General features: G+C 48.9%; 1 protein-coding gene across 4 annotated transcripts in view; it reads right to left on the bottom strand.

The window, feature by feature from the left end:
- NCOR2 (nuclear receptor corepressor 2) overlaps window positions 1–23,591 on the bottom strand; it is a 257,131-nt gene that overhangs the window by 176,815 nt on the left and 56,725 nt on the right. For all 4 annotated transcript variants that reach the window (XM_082324898.1, XM_082324899.1, XM_082324900.1 and 1 more), the window contains exon 2: window positions 4,650–4,861. In XM_082324898.1, the coding sequence (XP_082181024.1) occupies window positions 4,650–4,754 (105 nt within the window). In that variant the 5' untranslated portion in view covers window positions 4,755–4,861. The remainder of the gene's footprint in view (window positions 1–4,649; window positions 4,862–23,591) is intronic.

Here is a 23,591-nt window from a genome sequence, read left to right as displayed (position 1 = left end):
TACTCCAAGGAAAATCAACACAGCAGCAAAGGCGCCTCACGTATCTAATGCAAAATACACTGCCTCTCTGCAGGCTTACCTGGCCTCGCCTTGCCACGCTGATCATGTCACTGCAGAGAGGAGCTAGCTCCTGCCGTCTCAGGAGCTTGCATCTCCTTACAGCACCTTCCACAGCAGGACGCTCGGTTTAACTCGCCCTGCTCAAACTGCTGGGAGGAGGAGTCTGGACAGGGAAGGCACTCGATTCCCCCCAGGCCACCATTTAGCTAGGACACCAAATCAACACACAAGTTTGCACCAACCTCTTGTCTCTGGTTCAGCAGACAAGGAAGTATTTATCATGAGCCAAGAAAAACGAGCGATCTGCCTTGGATGCTCCTGCACCAGGGCTGTTTTGCAAACAGGGAGTTTAATGAAGGAACTAGAGCTGCTCCCAGACAGCAGAGGTGGCATGGGAGGGGGCATGAAGGTCTCAAAGCTGGAGTAGAGGGGTTAAGCTCACTTTGCCATCTCAGCTGAGCAATGTGCAGGGACCAAGGCCAAACAGCACACAGGAGGCGTGCCGAGAGCCTCTTGTTTTGCAGGGAGGGGATGGTGCTCCCCAATGGGGATTCAAGCGATGATGGAGCACCAATTTCATGTGCAGGTGCACACACCGCAATCCTACCAATCCCCGAACCTGTTCAATATCTCTCATAGGTAAAGCACTAAAAGCATCCCAAAAGCAGAAGCTGTTTTGGCACAGAGGCTGCTGCACAAGGACACCTTGTGTGCCCCGACCCCCAGCATCTCCTGCAGCTGGTACCACCCTCCAGGTAACCCCAGCCCGCACCCAAAGCCGCATCACCCCCGTGGCACTGAAATGTCAGGGCCCTAACAGGAGAAGGATGACAGGTAAGGAGGGCACAGCAAGAAACTGGATCCACAGAGGAAGAAGAGAGGGGAACCCTTCTGTCCCCAGGGAATATTGATCACAAAGGTGCTTTAAAAGGAAAGGGGGACCTGTGCTACCCAGGGAAATTGATCTGTTTACAGAAAATACCTGCAGGTTGCCTGAAAATGAATATCCTTCATGCAAAATTTTCCTTTGAGAGAACATGAACTTCGGACACATTAGAAGGTTAAGAGCGTAAGTAATGTGGGTTTTCACCTTTAGCTAAAGGTCACAGAGCATACAAACAATTCCTCTGTTCCCAGGCTAAACATGACAGAAGTCAGCTAAGCACCCCAACATTACATCTAATTAATACGGAAAACAAAAACATTTCCCCAGCAGTTTGGCCAAGAACCACACAGCGCTCTTAAGAAGAGAGTGCTGATAACTGGTGATTTTAGTTTTACCTAAAGAAAGTCAAACAAACCAGAACCTTTTCCCCAAGCTTCTTTCTTCCCTTTGAAAGCATGCACACTTGTCGAAGTTTTTTTACATGACATTTTTTAGTAAGATGGAAATAAATCTAGGGTCATTATAAAATAGCGCACCATTTTTACCTCCAGCCTCCCCGAGAGCTGCTGGGACCAGATGTCTCTCAGTGAGGAGGAGGAGGACACCCCAATACAGATGGGGACCAACCTACCCAGCAGAAAGCCTATTCACTGCATCACCCATCAGAGCTCAGCCTGGATCAGCCCCACGGGTTCACAGCCCTGCCCAAAGCTGCCACCTAAGAGTGAAACCAGCCAACAAACACCCTCACTCCACCGGTACTGGATCTTCTCCACCAGCTCCAAACTCAGCAGTAACTCCTGGAACATGCTGCTGGAAGACAGTGCCCATAAGTACAAAGCATATTTCTGTTTGTTCACTTGAAATGCATCTTTTTCCCCATTTTGCTGGATACTCCCTTGGGTTTTATACAATGGAAGAAGAAAAATGCCCAAGCCTGCTTCCACTGCCTTCTGCCCCTTCACAACATCCCTTCTCACTTGCCTCATCTGTGAAATCAAACAGCTGCAATCCTTTAAATCACTTTTCATAAAGTGTCTCCAAGCCTAAAATAATGTCACGGCTCATTTCTGAGCTCAGTATTCCTGCTGCGCCGCATTTCCCTGGGTGCGACCGTCACAGTCGGACTGTGATTATTTATTTATATTACAATAGCATTTGCAGCCCTGCAGTGCTCAGCCCTCCACACGCACCCAGGAGGTGACCTAGGGCGTTTCCACCGCCAGGATAAGGATCCCCGGGCTGACGAATTCCCAGTTCTCGGGAAGGGATGTCATGGAATGCAGCAAACCAGAACCAAAATCTAATTAGATGCAAGACATGCTAGTGTCGGGTTGGTTTTGGCCTCTCTTGCTTTCTTCCAAACAAGCTCTCACTGTGCAAACACACCCCATGACAAAACTGACCCGGCCAAGACATGCAAGCAAATACCACTGACTTTTAATATTAAACAGCACAGCAACTTCAAAGCAACTGGGCTCTCCTCTCCCAAGTAATCCCACCAGAGATCAGCTCCAGCCCCAGAGCCATGGCCAGGTTCCAGCTCACGGCACCGCCGAGCAGGAGACACGTGTTTGCAAACAGCTGAGAGTGGCAGGGCAGATCATGCAGGGACACGCTTGAAGCGGCGCTCTGCCTACCCTCCCGAGGAGAGGCAAGGTGCATTTGGTTTGCGTGGGGCTGGCACACTTCTGCCAAGAGAAGCCTTTCGGCTTTCCATCCACAAAAATCTAAGCTCAGACCTCTCCCGCATCCAGACACCCAAAAGGTATCACATAACTTCAGAAGATTACATGCGGCTGTAAAAATAGCTTCTAGAAGCAAACGCCAGCAACTTCTTCCAACATTAATATGATAGAATAAAAACAGTATTCACCCTGGCCAGAGAGCAGGGCAGGTTGGAGAAACCCAGAGCTCCATCCGATTCGCAAACAACTGCCCTGCTTGGTTCGTTCTGCTGTTGCGACACGAAGGGGCAGTAACCGGGGTTTGCAGGAGACAGGGACGCACCCCTCAGGCTAGGAGTCCTTCGCGCTCTTCTAAAATCCGTCTCCGCATTGGGTATTGAGGTTTCTTTGGTTTGTTTTTAAATGACAGCTTTGCAACAGTGGCAGATGATGCTCACCTGGTCACATCTTCCTCCTGCTCGCGTTTCTGATACAAAGGGAACTGGGATTTTCTTTTTGAGACAAATGCTCTCATTCTGTCCCACCTCCCAAATAAACAGGCTCGCAGTGATGGAAGCACAACTCCCATAAATCCAACCAGGTCAGCGCGTCTCATACCCTGGATGAAAAGCTTCTTTGTGCAGAAGCACGCAGGCCCCAAGCGATCTAGATGAGCCAGCTAACGCAGCCAAAAGCTCATCCTGCGCCCTCCTTAATGTTTCTATTTCAAAGCCTTTCCAAACTCAGGCTCTGCTCCCTGTGCCGCTCTGCTGAAGCCCAGCAAAGAGGGCAGATGAGGGAATTTCACCCCTTCGCTGACACTTTGCGGGTTTCCAGGCTTTTGAGTCAAACCCTAAAAATCGTCACAGCAGGAATTTTACTGTTCAATAGCCGCCACTGTCAGAAACATAACCCCGAGATAAGGTCTCCTCGCTAACTCGTGTTACAAGCACCTTCCTGGCTGTGGCCACCTTGCTGTAACCCACCAAGAAGTGGCTCCTAAGAGCAGCCTTACCAGCGTGTGCCACACTCCAGCACCTAACAAGATTCATTTAAGCAGCTTGAGCTGACTAAAGCTGTTCCACTAAGCAGAGTTTTTTTCCGTTAAGGGCTTAAACCTAAAACACTCAACCATCCAGGATGAGCAAGCACAGACGTGAGTGACACGGCATAGAAAGGAGAGGCTGAATCCAGGTGAATTAACCCGTGCAAGCGCCGGTGCGTTCAACAAAACACAGCCAACAACAAAAGAAAATCACCACCAGCTTATGCCTTGATCCAAGAGGAGACAAGACTACAGGTCAAAGGTAAGAGGGGGAAAAAGTGGGGAAGAATAAAACGGAAAAAATCAGCAGCTCAGTTTTCTTCTTGCTCCCCAGGAGCGCCACCACCAGCCAGGAATGCCATGTAGAGAGGGGCAGGTCGCCTGACTGAAGGGCAGGCAGCAGGTTCACCCCGGCAGTCCGCCTGGAAATCAGGAGAGCAGGAGAGGCAGTCCGCCTGGAAATCAGGAGAGCGCTCCCGTGGGTGTGAGGAGCAAGGACCAGGCTGACGGGGAAGCACTAAGCCCACGCGCAGGAGAGGATACTCGTTCCCTTGTGATTCAGCGCCAAGAAAAGGCCAAGCTGAAGAGGGCTGGAGGGCACGTGCTCCTGCTCCACGCGGATGGTCAGCCTTCCCCTCTCCCCCCAAGCTGGTTGCTGCATCCCACCAAGGGTGCTCTTCCCAGGAAGAAAAATGGACTCAGGTGCTAAGAAGCGATGAGCCAGAGCCCATGAGCACCACCACGGCAAGTGCCAGAAGAGGCTGGAAAGAAAGAGAAAAGCTGAAAGCACCATATGGCGGAAAAAAATAAAAAAGAGGATCCCACGAGAGAGGAACGATGAAATCCCGTACCACAGGCACGGAAATGGCCTGATTTCTCTGTAACAGCCACATCCGAGACCAGCGCAGCTGAACCACTGCCCCGGTGATGGGGACGCACCACACAGCTCCTACCCTGCGAGCGGGTAGGGAAGGAAAGTCTCTTGCCTTACCGCATGTGGTCGAGCAATCTGAACCGGATAGGACATGGCGTGCGGGGGGTAGCGCGGCTCAGCAGCACGCCAGCTCTGCGTCACGGGCTGCGTAGATCCAGACATGTCGAAAGAGCAGGCGCGACGGTCACTGCTTCCAAATCGCCAACAAAGGATTAGGAGAGCCGAGAGCTCCTGTTCATCATGAGTGTGCTTTCCACGTCATGCAACAACTGAAAGCAAACAGGAAAGCAGAAGGTTAAAATTCAGTCAACCACAGTCCCACGAGACAACTGAACATCAAGCCCCGGGTGATCACCAAAACCTGACTGCCCTTGCAGTTCTCCAGCAGCCCTGTTTTCCACTCGGCAAACCCCACTGCCAAGTTTTTGCTGCAGATTAGTCCTATGCCAGGGAAGTCCAAATATAAGATTACACCAAATCCATCCCAACCAGCTGCCCCAGAAAGCCTCTCCCCCACACCAGCAGGACCAGGTCTGCAAACTGCCAGCAGTTTATTTAGGCCCTGTGGAGCCACATCTCCAAGTCTCCTGGAGATGGGTATCTTTTTGAGGGGTGACTTAGTTCCCAAAAACACAAGCTGGAGTTTTGGCACTTCCACACGAGGTCCAAAGGCACCAGGTCCCTCCTCAGCCCATCTCTTTCCCCATCCATGCTTTCACACATCGGCAAACGCTTCTTTCAGTGCCCTTCTTTCTGAGCCGTGGCCGTTTTTGCAGCCACCTGAGATAAGCCCTGATCTATGCAAGGAGGGACACCGGGCATCAACCTCCCCAGCAGCCCTCTCCATCCACAGGGCTGCACTAAAATGTAAGATTAAAGCATGTCTCACGCCTCCAGTCTGACGTAAATATTAGTTCAGCCTTTCTGATCAGGACCAAGAGTCAGAGAAGACACCATGGCCCTGAGGGTATTTTCACAAACACCCTGTCACCCACACATTCGATGCTTCACCATGTGTTGCAATTCCTTTTGCAGCTGTAACAAAGTCAGGAAAACCAACAAAGTGGAAGATTTACAGGTTGCTGATTTTTATAGATATTTCACGTAGTTTGTTTGGAGAGGATTTTAAGCCTCCTTCTTTTTGTCTGGATTTCAACAAAAAAGTCTAAATGTCTAAATGCTGCCCTTCACTGCTGCCAGTTTAAGAGGCATTAACCATTATTCTCACATTAATGGCTAATAAATTCCCACCGCTGCCTGGGCTCAGAGAATGCTCCCAGGACCAACCCTGGGCATGAGAGCTGCATCTTCCCAACTCCTCCTCCCCAGGATCCCTTCTTCATCCCACGCAATGCTGAGCACACTCGCACGCCTCCCCCCACAGCGAGGTACACGTTACGTATAGATTTATGCAAGGTTTTTGGCCGTATCAAAATCTTTCATCAGCACACTGGGAGCAGCAGAGAAAGCTTCCAGCGCCGTGAGCTCCCCAGCAGCATCTCCCCGTGCTCTCGTGGTCTCTGCTGCACGGGGAGCACAGCCAGCCCGAGCCAACGCAATTTCAACTGAAACAGCAGTTGGCATGTACAAAAACCAAAAGGGGGTGGGAAAGGAAAAAAAAGAGGAAGTTTTTCTTTTTCTTTTTTTTTTTTTTCTTCCCTCCTGTGAGACCACAGATCAGCCCGTGCTGATAAACCCCTTGCTATCCGCTGCAGGCAGGCACAGGACGGCCTCTCTGGTTTGCCAGCATCCACGCACTGCTCACCAGCCAGAAATAAAATCAAACCAAGGCAACGGTCCCCGGCAGGCTGGGCACGGCAAGCAGGGCAACAACAGCAGGAGGAAAGTAGCCTAAGGAGGCCCCCTTACAAAGCAGTCAAGTTTTACAAATATAATATTTTTCAGCAAATTCCCATTAAGGCTTAAAGATGACAGACATGCAGAGACATCCCTATGCTCCTGACAAGGGTCAGCCGAGCCTTTTTGGCAAAAGCTATTTTGCCAAGCTACGTATGGGAAAACACACAGCAAGGTTTGGCTCTAGGGGCAGGGAGAGGAGGGGCAACCAGGTCCCCTCCCGCTTTCGGCTCACTCCCTGCACAGGAGCTGGGATTCCCCCTGGCCCTGCACCCACACATCCCTGCCGAGCCCCAGGGCACCTCACCTGCCACCCTGGTCCCGGGAAGCACCGGTGGCTTGGGAACAGCCCAGCCTTCATCCCGGACAGGGACAGCCTTCCCACGCAGGAGCTCGGTGTGCTCGGTGCAATCCGTCCCCAGGGCAGGAAAGCCCCTGCACACGCGGGGGAATTCAGAGGCACCCAGAGGCGCGTATTTATACTTCCAGTATGACTACCCCACTTCCCCTCGCGCTTCCGACTGGATGGGATTTTAATCGCCAATTCCCACCCAAAGCTGGGGGCTGTGCCGGGAACATGCGGTTCAGCACCCACTCCACTCACCCTCCGGGGACACACCACCACCCTCCCAGCAATCCTGCAGCCCACGTGTGCTTCTACGGGGCAAACCCTCCCTGCAGATGCCAAGGACACGTGCACAATGCTCTCAAGGGCTCCAAAAGCTCGCTGGGATCTGCAGAAGTTTAAGGTACTTTCCTAATAACAGATTCAAATGTGGACATCTTGGCTTCCAGCCACCTAAGAGTTAATTAGCACATGTAAAAATATATATATATATACACACACACTCCAAGGTGGGGGGGCCCAGAGCCCTTGGCAGCTTTCAGCAAGCCAACTGCTTCCCTGGAAGCTCAGCAGGTGGACCAGACCATACCATGGCAGCTATGGTAAACGAAACAGGATGATTTTTCTTTTTTTTAAACTCTTCAGATCAGTTCAGCTTTAAAACTCAGCACCAAGTCACATGGTGTCAAGCTTTAAAACAGTGCAAAAGCTTCTGTCTGGGCAATCAGCAAAAAGAAGAAAAAAGAATTAGCTCTCTACTAGAGGGATACACACACAGGGTGAAATTAGAGGGGCCAACAAAACCGTCCCGCACCAAGGCACGCTGCCCCGCGAGCCGTGCCGGTGGCGTGCACTAACCACATGCAAGCCGGACCACAAAAGGCTTTTTCCTTACCAAGGGCAGCAAATAGCACCTCTGCCTCAACAAAAAGCCTTGGAAAGCCAAGAGTAAAAATCACATGCTTGCAACCAGGTGAAGTGCTGCCCATGTGTTTCCACACCTGCAAACCACGGAGCAGCAGGTCACCAGCAAGATCTCAGCCCAAGTCTAAGGCCCTGGATGCTCTCCACCGCAGCTGGACTGTGGGCTGGAGCCAACTGAGGCCACCAAAGCACTGGGGCAGCTCCACAGAGGCCATCGCCTTAGATCCCATTTTTACGCTCCATGTGCAAAGAAAGGGGCTGCTGCAGCCCAGCACCGCCCCGGGGAGGAGGAGGGCCCATGTCCACCGGCAGCTGGGCTGTGGGTGCTCCCACTGGGGAGCAAAGTGGGAGCATAACATCTTGCTGGGGGTGTTCAGGTGCTGCTTCAGAGCTGGGTGCAGCTGGGACGCTGCTTGGCCACCTATCCCCAGCAAAAGATACTGGGGTGCCTCCTCCTTCTCCACAACCCTTTATTATTTTTAAGAGAGGAACACAAACAATAGGAGCGGATTAATGGAAATAAAAGAGAAATAGTGCAGCCAGGCTCTTTAAATCTTTAAGATCGAACCGTTTGGTTCCTACTTTTCTCAACTGATTTTGATGAGGAACAGACATTGTCTCACAGGAAAAGTATTTCCCCCCCTGGTTGGAGTTTCCATCAGAAACCGTTTTACCCACAGACCTGTGTTAGCCATTACAGCCCTAGGTACGAGGAGATTTACAGTCTCTGATTAGGAACAGGAGAAAGCCAGAGGTTACCGGCAAACCTGGCACCAGGGCTACAACATGGACGTGCGACAGAGGCGAGAGCCCACGGAGGCTCCCGCACCCATTTATTTCCACCTGTTTGGGAGACTCCCAGGATCCTGCCCCACTGCTGAAGCCTTCAAAAACTCCAGCCTCCTCCCCCCCGCCAACACCACACGGCGAACCACCCCCCCCCCGCTCCTCTCTTTCTCCTCTTCATGTACCATTTACTGTCTAAAATCGTTTCCCCATCACCTGTTCTCCCTAATTTACACCATGAAAGCACTGTACAAGCCACTGCAAGTTGCTGCAGGCTTGCCTGCACACAGAGGAGCTCTGCCTGCACACGGGGCTGCCCGACAGCCTGCCAGCTCCCAGCAGCATGCGCCAGCTCCGTAGCAGCCCATGCTAACGGGGTGTAGAGCACCGGGCCAAGCAGACTCGTGTCCAGCCCAAAAGATGGGCACAGACAAGCTCACGATGCCCCGCAGTGATCTACAGGTTCGCAGTCAACACCACTTAGACACAGGGCTGTGCGCTTCTGTGCCAGTCCTTCGGGCCAGCTCCTGAGCGCAGCAAAAGCATACACCGATACAGCCAGGAGCATGCAAAAACCCTACAAGTCTAAAATAAGGCTTTGCAATTAAACTGATTTGCAAAAAATTTAATTACCATCATTCAACACACTTGTTGCTCTTCAAAGTTAGAGCCAACCTTCCCTGTCAGCTCCGTACTCCTCAGGGAGCGCAGAATTCCCAGGTGAGGTCCCTGGCTTGCCACTGACATGATACAAATGTGGGCGAGTTGCCGTAATTACCCCATGCCTTAGTTCATCTGTCTGAAAGGTGAGAACAACAAGACACTCCCAGCTCACAGAAAATACCGGTTTATCCATCCTTATAAAGGTTTTAAAGATCCCAATGAAAACACACTCCTCAAGTTCAAAGCAAGGACATGCTGAAATAAGATTAACAGAATATTCGGTTTCTTAAGGCCAGAGTAATGTTACTCAACTTGTGGTCTACGGACCATGGATGGTCTACAGAAGACGTTAGGATGTAGCCCACAAAATGACTGCAAAAGACCTTATTAAAAGGCAACAACTAGTACCACCACACTATGCAGACAAGGCAAATAAGCAAAATGCTGCTAGCACTCACCAGGGTACATTTAATTGACGAGTATTGACAACAAAGCTGATGTTTAATTACATGATGCAAGTTTTTGGAAAAAACAACCAAGTCGTCTTTACTGAAATGCTAAATACATGACAATTTTCCCTCCTCAAACAAGAAAAAAGGTATATATCCTCCAGTCAACTCATGTATTTTGAAATAAAAGTTAAGGAGACCTTTGTTTATAATGCTTAATTAATACCAAGCTATAACATTCACCTCCAAGAGAGCAACCAACCCATTAGGCTTAAAAAATCCCAGCGCAGACTTGTGTGCAGCACAGCAGAAAAGCACCCTGCCTGTCAGCAGCCGTCCCACGGCCGGCAACAGCACCGACGTGCCATACAGCTCTAGATCAAAACCAGACCTGAAAAGCAGTTAGAGATTTACTCACGCTTGCTTTAAAGGAGTAGTGGAAGTAAAAATAATTAAGTTGTGATGAAAATGGGTAGAGAGAGGTTCCTAAGAAATGCACCACAATGTAATGATAATGGATTTGTCTAATCAATATGTGCATGAAATTTTCTTGGAATACAGTTGAGATTATACACAAATATTTGTGTATGTACTGTATCTATTCATTCCTTTTAATAGGAAAGCAGGCCATCTGCCATAAATTTAGGGATCTATTCAGAATAACAAAGACAGTGTCAGTGTCTGCAGCCCGGGAATCCACAGTAGCGTTCAATCACAGCGGGGTACAGAGGTTTTAAATTAAAATAGCAGCACAGGGTCAACAGGAAAGATCAGGTGCATCCTGAGCTTCGTGGCATGGCGGGGAGGTTATTTCAACCCCAGGGGTCAAGGCCTGTACCTGCATGTGATCTTAAAGCATTTTTCTTGCTTTGGAAGAATACAAAAGCAAAGCCGGGCTGGCAGCATCCTGCACATCACGGCCAGACCCCGCAGCTCCTCACGTGCACCCCAAACAGCGATACCCGAAATGCTCTTGCCCTGCTCCCCGGCTCGCTCCGAGGTCCGCCCGTCGACAGCAGCCCTCCTCCCTCTGCTTTTTTGGCCAGATGACTTTCAAACTAGATTAATTTCCTAGCCCGACTGATGGTGCGGATGCACAAGCAATTACAGCAGCAGATCTGGGGGAAGACAGGGCCTTGCAGCACCACGACAGCGCTGCCCAGGGCAGGATGTTACCCTTGGAAGAAGGTACAACCGGTCCCTAAGGCCACGGACGGGATGGCAGAAGCTCAGGAGCTGAAGTCTCTCGTCCTGGTTTGCTGCCTCCTTGCTGGAAACCTCTAGGCTGCATCAGCTCTCCCACCGCAGCACAGCTCCCCGCAGAACCAGTTCTGATCCCCGATGAAAGGTGACTTCTCTGCCCTGCTGCTATCACTGCCCAAAGCAGCAAAGCAGGATTTACGACTTGCATTTCTCCTTTTCAATCTTTCCAAGCTATTTTGGGCACGGGACCCATGTTTATCTCTGCCCCAAGATAACCTTTGCCAGCATTTGTGTACAGATCTTGGCACCGCAGCTGCACAGAGCAAGGTCAGAGGGTTGGATTTTGCCAGCCCCACTGCTGATTGTGTTTCGAAAGGCAGATTTGCCAGACAGGTTGCTCTCGGCAGCAACACTACGCTGGCCTGATGCTTCTGGCAGCGGAAAGGACCTGCTAACTGCATGCTGCAACTCCTGCTGCTAACAGCCCTCGTTCAGACCCCAGCCCTCAGCAGCATAATCCGGTTGCTTGGAGGAGGTGAGACACCTGCACCGCCTGCCCCACCACGGACACCCCTTGTCAGATCAGCACTTGCCATGGATCTCAGACGGTTTAAGCACCTCCCAGCCCTCGGCAAAGAGGCTGCAAGTGACCTTATGACGGCTCCCAGAGGGGCATGGATGTGCTTAAATGCACAAGACTGACCCATTTCTCTTTGCAGGAGCGCTCGACTGTCACTCCCCAGCTGCAGGGATGCTGTCTTATTAAAATGCACGAGCCACACACCAAGTGCCAGCCTGGCCACGGCTCCAGCGTCAGGTCAGCATCAGCATGGCTGGCCTGAGCCTTTGCTTTTCAAATCCTGCCACAGAGTGCCTCTTTCCCTTTCATTTCCCAACTCCCGTTGTTGGATTTTCCCCTCCTAATCAATTAAAACAACTTAAGCATCTCCTGGTTTTTGCAGTTGAGATCCCAAAAGCAGACGGGCAACCTGTGGATCATCTGGACAGCGAGCTCGTCAGCAGGGTTGGATGGCAGAGCTGCTCCCATTACGCAACGGCAGCATCGCTGCTCCCGGGCCAGGGCACCCGCTGCCCTGCAAACCCATTCCCACGCTGCTCCGCCGGGAAGCGGAGAGAGACGGCACCCACACGGCCACACACAAGCCACAGCTACTGACTGACAGCTGCAGGCTAAATGCCCAAAAGGGACACTTCAAGTAATTAAAGATACTGACAGAGAACAGCGAAAAAGAAACCTGCACTAAAAAAAGGGGGGGTTAGGATTTGGATCCATGCACAGGCCATTCATGAAACAAAGGAGTTATTTTAAGTGTAGGCTGGAAATAGAAAACAAATTAGACCATGCGAGGCCGTTGTTGAAGATGATCTGCAAAGACAAATGAAAATGCCTGGAGAGGAAATTAAAAAAAAAAAAAAAAAAATCAAACATGAAACCACCCGGGCACTGGGACTGCAAAGGGAAACGGGGCAGGGGACTGGAGGAGGAGAGGAAAGGAGTGACGGTCAAATGCCAGAGCACAGATTAGGCAGCCAAAAAGGAGAGAGATAAGAAAACCAGTGCAGGACAGCAGAAGTGAACCAGCAGAATTGAGTGGTAAGACTCCATGGATGGAAAAAATGCTGAAAATGCCCCATTTTCTGATGGAAGCCTAGCTGAAAGCTCCAGATACAGAAATGCCCAAGTAGAAACTAAAAAGTGCATCTGCCAGGCAAGAGGGACTGCAGAGGCGCAAACCAAACCCCCCGCCTGTTCTACCCAGCCCCTCTCTGGCAGCTCGAAATGGCGCCGCGGCCGCCCGGGATCCAGGGCAATTTTAACCGCATCCGCTCCCGTTCACGACTCCATCCCCTCCCTGCACACACTACACAACATCTTTTCCACTTCAGCTGCCTCCCTCTTCTTACATTAAACATGGGCTTAAATATTGTAACTGTTACACAGTACTAATCTCAGTTTACTAAACACACAGAAGCAACTTTTAAATAAAGAAAAAAAAAATGCAATTCCTTGCCAACATGCAATAATGATATAGTAACCGTACAACTATTTCAGCCATGCTCCCAAGTACATTAAACAGCACATTAACAACCATGGCTGTAGCAACACATTATCACTACGCCCATTCGCAGCTCCCAGGAGCTAACCTAAACCCCAGACTATCCAGATAAACAAGGCTTTCAAAATGCAAGGGAGATTACAAAGCACCTGTGAGATTTATTTATATATTTTGCACAGCACGCTGCTCATTTGATTTTCAAACCCTTCAGTTCACATTGCTGCAGAGACAGGTCCTCTGATGTCGCGGGCACGTTCATGAAAGCTAGGGGAGTCATCTCCTCGAGATCCTTTTGTTGAACAAATTACTCAGCTCAGGAGTGACATTTTCGATTATTTACATCCTGAATAAAGAAGGGAAATTTATTTTCTGGAGTTCATAAGGTAAGTTCTTTGAGGCAGATTGTACTGCTAAACATTTTCTCCTTTTGCACGTTCCCAATTTCAAAGACGACAAAACATCTTCGCCTTCTAAATTATTCCTTTTCTTTCATGATCCTCTAATGATTCAGGAGTCTAAACTTCACACAAGGATCTTTGAAGAGCACCGACTGCCAGCATAAAAGCTGAACTATTGTGACAAACCGCACAATTTAATGCCTCCATAGGAAGACATGTGCAAAGGAACAAAATTACCCTAGGGAACCGAAACAAAGCCTGCAAATAAATTAAATGACCTGTAAACTAAGGTACTCAAAAATATATGAGATGCTATGCAGCTGTGCCATAAAATATCACTAAAGGAGGGAGTCATTTGGGAGTGGAGCTGTTTTAAACTAGCCCATTTTACTCCCGGTTTGCATTGCAGCCGCTATACTTACCCAGCACAGCGCTGCACCTCAGACACAGGATGGGAACTCAAGTAATGCTAACTGAATTGCTTGTGATCGCCTGTCAAATACCAGCTCTGAACCCTCCACTAGGCCTTCCTCCTAACATCCCCCGGGTAATTACTAGCAGATAGAGTCAATTTTCAGCCCAGGTTAATAACCGAATTCCAGCCATTTGTTCCTGCACATTGCTGCTGCTTTCATTTCACCCCAGAAAAAACGATGAGAAGTTCAAGCTCGCTGGTGGCCCAGCAAAAGGAGCTGCTCATTAGTTCGTAGCAGATCAGGCAGAAGAGACAAGTCTAAGCGGTAGGAGCCATTAATTGGGTACGTTCTGCTTTCCTTGTCTAGGTAATTAATAGCTTCTAGACAGAAAGTCAAAGCCTCTCTAGAGGCACCAAAAAAATTTCAACATTTGCATACAGAGTGTAGCACCTTGCAGAATGCTGGACAATTTGCAGCGAGGGAAGGGGGTCAGGAGAACATCTCCTCCTCCTATCCATCCCCTTCTCAAACACCCCTGCACACAAACCAACAGCCCACGGCCAGTGCAAGGCACGGGGCTTCACCCCTTCTGCATCCACAGGGGAGTCTTACCCTAAAAAGGAGGAGTCTTGCACAGCTCCAGCTCCCTCCAACTTCACTCAAAGGCAAACGGCGCTTTGCAGGAGGTGAGCTTTGGGTTATGTTTCTACAGACAGGCTTACAAAGCAGATGGGGATTCCCGACGTGTTTAATAACTGAACCCGCACAAGTGGGCAAACGGGATTTCAGTGCTTCCCTGCCAAGCTCAGTCCTGCTGACAACAAGCTGTCCAAAGCCGTCAGTCAGTCCCCAGCAGATCAGGAGTCCCAGCTTTCCGACCAGGACAGTTCTCAAACTGCAACCTGGTCACACCCTTTGTAATTTGCCTTTCCTGGGCTTAGAGCAATGGTTTTCAGTCTGTCATTTACCGGCTTCTGGGAGCCTGTGGACTAGTTTGAAGGAGTCCTTGAAAGGTGACAAATTCACACTACAGAGATACAACACATCTCGAAGGGTTTGCTCTCCCATGGGGAAGCAATGAGCACCAGCAAGATGGGGTCAGAAGCCTCTGGCCTCCCTACCCCGTCGTACCAGAGGGAGGGGGAGAGTTTTGCCTCATTTCCCATTAAAATGCCCAGTCCCTGGGCTATCAGTCCACCCTGTTTTGCAATTGCTGAACTCAAAACTATCTATTAATAATAATTATTACTACTTAAAAAAAAAAAAACAAAAACAACTCAGCTGCCAACATCAAGCTATTCCTAAGATGACTCACTGGCCCAATTCACTGCTGCCACTGTGCAGGCAGCGGCGGGTACCTCCCATCACCCTGCACCTACCTGCCCCGGGGCTGAGGTTTCAGATGGTTCCTCACCCTCCAACCCTTCAGACACAGAGCAGAAACAAAGAAAAACCACGAGGGAAACGTCTGACGCAAAGCAACCCTCATCAGCTGGGAAACACCTCTCATGGGCAAACAGAAGCTCTAACACAGATTTAATTTGGACAAAACTGATCTGGACAAAAGCACCAGGGATGCTAGCAGAGGGAATAGCAGAGTCATAGTCCCAAGGTCAAATACTGCTTTTGGGGAGCTACAGAAACAAATTACAGCATAATAATCTTTCCAGAGTCCATCTAGAGGGTACTTAAGGATGTTTCCCAGCGCCTTCATGCATTGAGCTTATAACCTTGATGAAGGCCTCAGATTTAAATTAAGATAAACTCTGGTTACCCACAGCAAGAAAAGACACGGCATCTGAAACTGTCCCTGCTAAGGGAATGAGTTTCCCTTGGTATCAAGTTGACACAGGACAGCTTACACAGGGATAACCAAGAGGATTACCCTCCCCAAATCTCCATCACCTCTGCTTGGGCAGCTGAGCTAACTGAGCTAACAGCCCTGGTGTTTTAATGGGAGTAGCCAACAATGGGGGATTTCACTTAAAATAGCTGCGGTGCCCGTGAGGGCTCTGTACCGAGGCACAGACACACACAGCCCTTCCCACTGCCCTGTGGGAGCCCTACAGACCCCCCAGAGCCCAACACAGCGAACACGAATCCGACCCAGCCACCTTCTCCTGCTCTTCACACCCCACCCAGCCTCTGCCACCGGGCACAGGTTGTCAGTGGTGGTCCCGTGCAGCAGGTAAGGTCTGCCCAACAGTCGTACAGACGTGACTCCACTCGGACGCCACGGCTTTGCAGACCCTCCTCTTGGCGGGAGCAAAAGCCTCCTGCCAAGCACAGACCGTGCCCTCGCAGAGAAACTTGCTGCGGGGAAGGTACTGGAAAACAGACTTCTCCCAGGGAGAAGACAGCACAGAAGTAAAGAGCTCAGGAAAAAAAAATAAAAATTAAGCCCAGTGCTTTTTAAATAGCCAAGAGGCAATAACAGCACTCCCAGTGTAAAGCAGTCACAGCAGGGATTATTCCTCTGCGCAGCTGGTTAGCCTGTGCATGTTCCTGGGGTTTGGTTGGGATGGAGGATTCCTTATTTGCTCATCTCCTGAGCCGCAATTCCAGAAGGATTCACACCAATGGGTACCAATTACAGCCCAGTAGGCACAAAACATGGCACTTCAAACTGGAAGCACAGCAAGTTTCTGTATTTCCCTTGAAAATCCTGCAGTAGACTAAGGGGTGAAGGTGCTTTTGGACAGATTAATGTGTCCATTTGTATTAATATCCATTCTGTGGACATTAATACAAAAGTACGATGTACTTTACAAACTTATAAGGAATGTTTAAACAAGGAAACCCTAAGAAAAGGGATAACTCTCCCATTTTTAAGTTAATTTTTTACAAATGAACAAAACTGCCCCCACCTCCCCCACGAAGCTCTGTTGCATGCTTTACCCAGGAAATTCAGCCTGCTTTAATACAAAACACTTGACCACAATTTCAACCGATGCAAGAACTGCCTGCCCTGCAAAAGGAGCAATGTCATCCTCCCAGCAGTTGGGAAACAGCGGCTTTCCTACGCAATCACTGCCAGACTCTCCCAGCACTTCCAGAGCCTCCCAGCAGCTCATGGGTGCTGCCTTGCCGGACGGAGATGACCCCAGTGGAAGGCTGCTGCCTGACTTAGGCAGGCAGGATAGGGAGCTCCTCAGTCCTCCTCCCACAACTCTGGTTCAAGGGGTGTGGAATGGCTTAATTATGCCCCTCAAGGCAGGAAGAAGTCACTTGCCTTTAAATACTCAGGCTTTTATTGAGTTAACATGTTTTAACAAGGTCAAGGCTTGAATGGTAAACTCTCACCCAAAGGGGAATTTGCTGTTTCCCCCCTCGCAATTCATCAGCATCCACCACCGTTTATTTCTGAGCCCTAGGTTAAAGTTATAAACTTTCCAGACAAAGAAAAATCAAGAAAAAAAATGTTTAAGCAGTCAGAAAGGGTAAATAAACCTCCACTTGCTTCACCGTATCTCAGTGTCCCAGAGAAGCACCTGGCACTCGAACACAGAACGCACACACATCCCCTTGGAGGGGACTGCGGGCAGGGCAGCGGGCAGGGCAGCGGGCAGGGCAGCGGGCAGGGCAGCGGGCAGGGCAGCGGGCAGGGCAGCGGGGTACCTTTGCCTCCCACCACCTCCCGCCCAGAACAGGAGTGAGCTCTGGGACACCCCCCCCCCCAGTTTAAATCCCTGTGGTCTCAGCAGTGAAAACAGCTGCAAAACAGCTGGCTGGGAACCAAACAACAGCAGCCAACCCCTTCTCCTGCCTCTCCTACTGCATGGCTGGTTACCCATTAGTAGGAAATCTCCAGAAACACACAAATAAATATTGCAGACAGATGCTAGAGGTAAGCAAATGAATGCTGAATTGTTTGACAACATGGAAAGAGAAATATAAACTGCAGCCTTCCCCAAAATCACCTCCCAGCTCCCCCAGCCTGAGCCTGAAACAGGCTTCCCAGTTTTCTTTTTACATCAGCCACCAACAGGGCAAGACCATTCCCACATTCCGTGAATCCCCACATGCTCATTTACAACATCAGCCTTGCCACAACATTACCAAGTCTTACAAGCTCAGACTCCCAAGGAAAAGCACACCATTACCTCTTCGAACACCCACCATTCATCAAGGCAGATCATTTAACCATGTACGGCAGAAAGTCCCTTGCTAGTCAGGAGCGGGGACAGATTAAAAGATAACAGATTAAACCAACAGCCCTTCCTTACCAAACTTCACCTGCTGCCTATGGCCCAGTGAGAAAGGCCGAGCATCAGGGACATACAGCACTCAGTCTGCACTTGAGAGGCTTTACTCACTGTTCACTTGAGCGCCCTCAGCAGTAGTTTCTGACCTGAGCAAAAGTGGCATCCATCAGACATAAAGCAGCTTTAATTTCTCCATGCAGGAGTTAGTACTGGTTTGACTGAATTTGCTTTTAAATCAGGTCTGCTTAAACTGGAGCAGGTTTCCTGCTGCGATTCAGATATCCCATTACACAGCTCATCCCAGCAGCCAGCGCTGTGCGGCTCAAGCAAATGGAAAGTTGAGCAGTTAATGGAAAAAATGCTTCTATACACGGACAAAGAAGGCAGATCTAAAAAAAAAAAAAAAAGTCCCCTACCATTTTGTATGCAGAATTTACCTTTAGATGTTGGTACTTGGTTAAATAAAGGTAAAGCCAGGTTGGATGGGGCTTTGAGCAACCTGATCTAGTGGAAGGTACTCGATGCCGGTACCAGGAGATGACAGGTTACGCAGACCAGTAATGCCAAAGCAAACAGGGTCCATCCCAGCAGACAGGAGACACGCAAGATAAATACACCACCACCAGATCAGCCCCATGGCTCGCTTTAAGGGAGCAGATTGTACTTCTGTGCCTTACAATGCACCTAGAACAATCTGTAACAAGGTACTTAAAACTTCAACACATGTAAGGCCTAAAACACAATTTCTGTCAACTTAATAGGCATTAAGGACTCTCAGTGTATTTTATTAGCTAGATGCTAATGGAGCTACAATATACCAGGTCACATTTTAAAAGTTACAAATAGTTTATAAAGGCTTAATCAATCATTAAATAGGTGTTTTAATAAATGGCTAAATCAATCATTATAAGCCATAGCTCTAAGTGAGCTATCAGACTTTATAATAATCAGCAATATCTCCAGCCGAGGTTCTCGTATCTACCTGTAAGACATCATCATGTTACAGACCCGAAGAACAGAATGTGTTATCTGTCACTTCTTAACTACCTGTACATAGACTTTAATGTAAATACAGGCCATACATGGTCACACTTCACATAGGTGATGTTAAAAATACAGATGAAACATTGCAGAGCACTAAAAAGTGGTCCTTTGGGATGGCACTGGAGAATATTTAATAAAGTCAAAAGCTGCAGGCTAATTTCCCCTGAGAGTTCCCATTTAGAGCCTGTCGCAGTGAGAATCCATCACAGACAGCACTGATTCACCCACACCGGAGAGAAAAACCACCTCTTCCTTCCCCACTGCCAGCCACCAGGATATCAGCTTCGGTAAACGAAGGAAGCATCTCTTCCAGACTGCTGCCTACAGCATAACGCTTCTCGGCTGCCGCGAGCGCAGCCGGTGAGCCTCACCTGCTCCTCAGGCTGCGAAACCTGAGCGTGAGCAGCGACTTCCAGGGCCTGTGAACATCCCACCGCAGGTAAGCGTTTGGAGAGGAGAGAGGGCTTCCACCTGCTTGGATGCTTGCTCAGCTTGGAGGAAGCTCCTGAGCAGCCCGAGGATGTATCCAGCACCAGTTGCACCCAGCTCGGAGCAGTCGGGAGTTCAGGAATTGCAGACCCCAGGTCTGACCCATGATGGGAATCCAAGAGTTTGCTCCACTGACCCAAAGAGGAGCTGACGCTTGGGAGCAGCAATTCCCGTCCTTGCTCTTTGGTTGTACGCACAAGCAGCCTGTGCTCTCTCCTCCAAGGGGGGGGGGGGACGGGGGACTTCTGAAAGCAGACAGGCAAGGTGACAGAATGAGCCTCGCATCTTTAGATGGAGCTCTTAACCCTAAGATATTTAATGTAACATTTCTCAGGGGATGGGGGGCAGGGGGGGAGGTAATCAAGTGCACTCCCACCATCCTCCCCAACAAGGAGGCCAGATGTCTCACCTGAGCTCAGCCTGGGGCTGCTACTTGTCTGGGAGGGATGGGAGGAGAAAGGGCCAACTGGGCAGAAAGGGAGATACCTCTTCAACTCCAACAAGACAAGATCCCTGCCAAGGAACGCACCACCAGCTCCTCATTTGCTTTACTGAGAGAAGTTGAAAACAATAAGCACAGAGGCACACTGCTGGAGCAGATGTTTCTAATTCTTCACTGCTCACAAGCAGCAGCTCTCCCCCTCCTGCTCACCCACCTACCCTCTCCGCTGGCATCCCATGGTGGGAGCGTGATGCCGAGGGACAGAGCAGAGCCCTTCCCCAGTGCCAGAGCCGCTCCTCGAAGCTCCCACCCCAGCCTCTCTCGTAAACCTCCCCGAGATGGGTTGTGATCAAGCTCTTCCACTTGCTCCTCCTTGTCACTCATGCCAGGTAACCTTTGCAAATACTTCTGAGCACTCCCAAAAAAGCAAGCCAGGCTGCAAGAGATGCAGGGAAGTCTGTTTAACATGTAGACTGATGCATTAAAATAACGCACCTCCTGCGGCACCGCTGTTCTCTTTGACACACCAGCCTAAAGGTTAGTTATCAGGAGATATTCAGACTTCAAAGTAAAACCACTAAACTTTAAACCATTTTAAAAGTCTGTATCACACCCACGTGTGTGAAGGGGAGAAAGGAAAGGCATCCTGTCCGCTGGTTTAAAAAAAAATTATTTCATGTCACTGTCCCTTATGCAACGAGAGCTACTCAGCTAGGATAAGATCAGCCACTGACCAGGATTGCAAATTTATGTTCCCTTGGTAGCATGATCTTCCACTAATAATCATATCACAGAAAATAACATAGAAAACATTTTAAGAATTGCACTTTGAGTCACTAGCAAGGCACAAAATGCTCACATGGCAAAAGGCAAAATCTTTTCATTTAACTGCAAGGGTGACGCGAATCACTGATGGGGAGCACAGATGCAGATAACAAAACACCGCAATCCTGGTGTCAACGGCAGCGTGTGAAAACCCAGGCAGTGCTGAGACGCTGCAAATCAAGCCAGAGGGGCTTGGTTCAGAGGGAAGATGCAAAGCATCACCAGCTGACTCACCCCGAGAAGCCGGGATTTGATGCGCTCCCCTTCCGACAGTACCTCTCTGTACCTGTAACTCGCATCTGGGCAGTGCCTTCCTGCCCCAGGACTGTAAAAATCGATACAAAAACAGTCCAAGACATCCAACCCCTTCAGCGGATTAAGGCCAATTTTTACATTCTTGCTCCCAGCCCCAGTCACACACCCCCATGGGCCAGCGCTGCCTTCGCCTGGCACAGAGCAGAGGCAGCACCAGGAGTTAAGCTGGCAGAAAACCACCCTACACCTCCCGTGTAGGCACAAACCTTTAAACCAACATTAAACTTGCAAATAAGCTTTCAGAGACCACAACTGAAATCCATAAGCCTCTACGCACCTAGCCCCAAATCTAGTGGTTTTGAGGCTGGATCAGAAGGGTTTTCTAAAATTGTGCTGGAAATTAAAACTTATATATGCAAATAACACAATTTAAGGATGCGGACTTCCCAGTTTCCCATCACCATTTGCACAAAGACTTCGATCTCATCCCACGAATCACTGCACCAGGCAACAGTGCACTACTCTATCAATGACATCATTGGCAGATTTGATTACAGTGCTGATTACATCATCACCCACAAGAGATTATGCAGCTTTCCAAATGGCACCAGCAGCTTCTAAATAGCTTAAATAGAGGAAGCCATAAAGGACATATATATTTAAGACGACTCACGCTGTTAATTTAATAAAAGGACTTTCAACACTATCTTTTGGAAATATCAGTACATGGGCAAAGTATTTTCACATGCTGTTGCTACATTAGTGAGCCAGCACATGCTTATAAGATTATTTTGGGTCCTGGAAAAGACAGACAGACAGACTCACACTCACACTCTCTCACTCACTGGGAGCGAAGGACAACCCAAGATTTGCCACGCACACGATAAGGAATGTGTACGCTGAACCATCTCTCTCCAGGATGGGAAAAATACTTAGAAAAGCCTATTTAAATTACTCCCAGCAGAAGATAACAAAGTTTAATAACAGGAACGCAAATGAGAACCAAGCAGCCATTACAGAATCTGGCGCTATGCTGATGGGAACGCGAGAAGGACAGCGTTTTGCTGTCCCCATGCCACACACCAGCGTTAGATCTGTCACGGGTAGCTGCTTCTTGCTCAGCCTCCCCTCCTCCGAGTGGACTATTTGCAGCAAGAGCATTAAAGCAACCATCAAGCAGATGCTTAAAAAACGCAGAATGACGTTCAAATGACATCTATCCATAAATCAGCCCAAACCGCAAACATCTGAAGAAGATTTTCACTTAATCCAATTTACTGTAATCTCCCTCTTTAGTTAAAATGACAGAAATGTCAAAATGGGACTTTACTCCTCTGTCAAAGCATCTCATGGTGAAAAGGAAAATAAGCAGGCTCTCACACACAGCACCACTTATTAGGTTAGAAATGTCAAAACTGTACTTTGATTCTCACTATTAGCAGTCACATCCACATGCTGTGCCCTTCTGTTTCACTTCATTTCCCCCAAAAGCGAGCACAGAGCATATGCCTGACGCCAAGCAGCATCTAGGCAAAAACTCAAGTTACCCATTTTTTGTTTCCAATGACCCCACGCTCATCGCCGTTCATGGGCGCGCAGACCCTCCCACAGTCTCTCTTATATCACATATAAGCCGTCTTATTTACCATCAAAGGTCTGAGGAAGACTACCTTCTACTGCTTCCAAAAAAAAGAAAACGATCCAAGCCTTCTCAACAGACCAACCTCAAACTGCTTTCCCCCATCTCTCCATGTTAATTAGCAAATGGGATAATTGACTCTCTGCCCAGGAGTTAAGCACATGTGTGTCCGCATACATATTTCCATGTGCAAGTGTGTATATCTTTTTTTTCCCCAATGGTCACAAAAATTAAGCCATTATCCAAGAGTCCAGAAAAGTGAAAGAAAAATACCTACTGTCAGGAGCGGGGTCTTCATGCATTATTTAACAAGAACTCTGTTGGCAAAACTGGTGTTGTTTTTATATAAAAGCTAATAGAAATTGTACCTCCAGGTGTCAAAACACTGATGGTAATTCCTGCTGCCTCAGACATCTTGATGTTTCAATTTTAGCAGTATGAGGAGCCTGCAGGGAATCCAAGAGGGTAAAGTGCTTGTACTCAAAGAGAAGCAGAGAGAAGGAGAGCCTTTTTATTTCTTTATAAAGGGCTCAGGGGAACAGTTCTACTCACTGGAATTATCAGATCTGGTTCCCTTGCTCCTTCCCTTCCTTGAAAGAGGAAAGAGCAAGATAGGCTAACAAGGAGTGATTGTATCATGTCGACAGGAAAAAAAAAAAAAGAAGAAAAAAAAGAAAAAATCAACAAGGCTGCTAAGGAGAAGCACAAAGACAAAGAAGCGAACAGAAGACACGGTTGAGGTGCAGCAGCACAAGAGCAGCTGCAATTAACAGGATGCCTACATGATTTCCACAGAACGGAAAAGCTGCAATGGAACAGCAATTTTAATTTTTTTTTAAGTTTCCGCCTAAAAGCACAGCAGCACATTGGACCCCCCCAAGTCCCCTCCCTTACTAACTTCCACCTGCACTTCTTCGTTTTCACCCTTGGTGCCAGGAAAGATCAGAGCTGTATCTCCACCTGCACAAGACCAAAGCCAG

This window comes from Platalea leucorodia (genome assembly GCF_965183815.1).
Source record: "Platalea leucorodia genome assembly, chromosome: 12".
NCBI classification, from domain to species: Eukaryota; Metazoa; Chordata; class Aves; order Pelecaniformes; family Threskiornithidae; genus Platalea; species Platalea leucorodia.
Note: the sequence above shows the minus strand (reverse complement) of the source record. Positions and strands in the feature narration are given on the sequence as shown.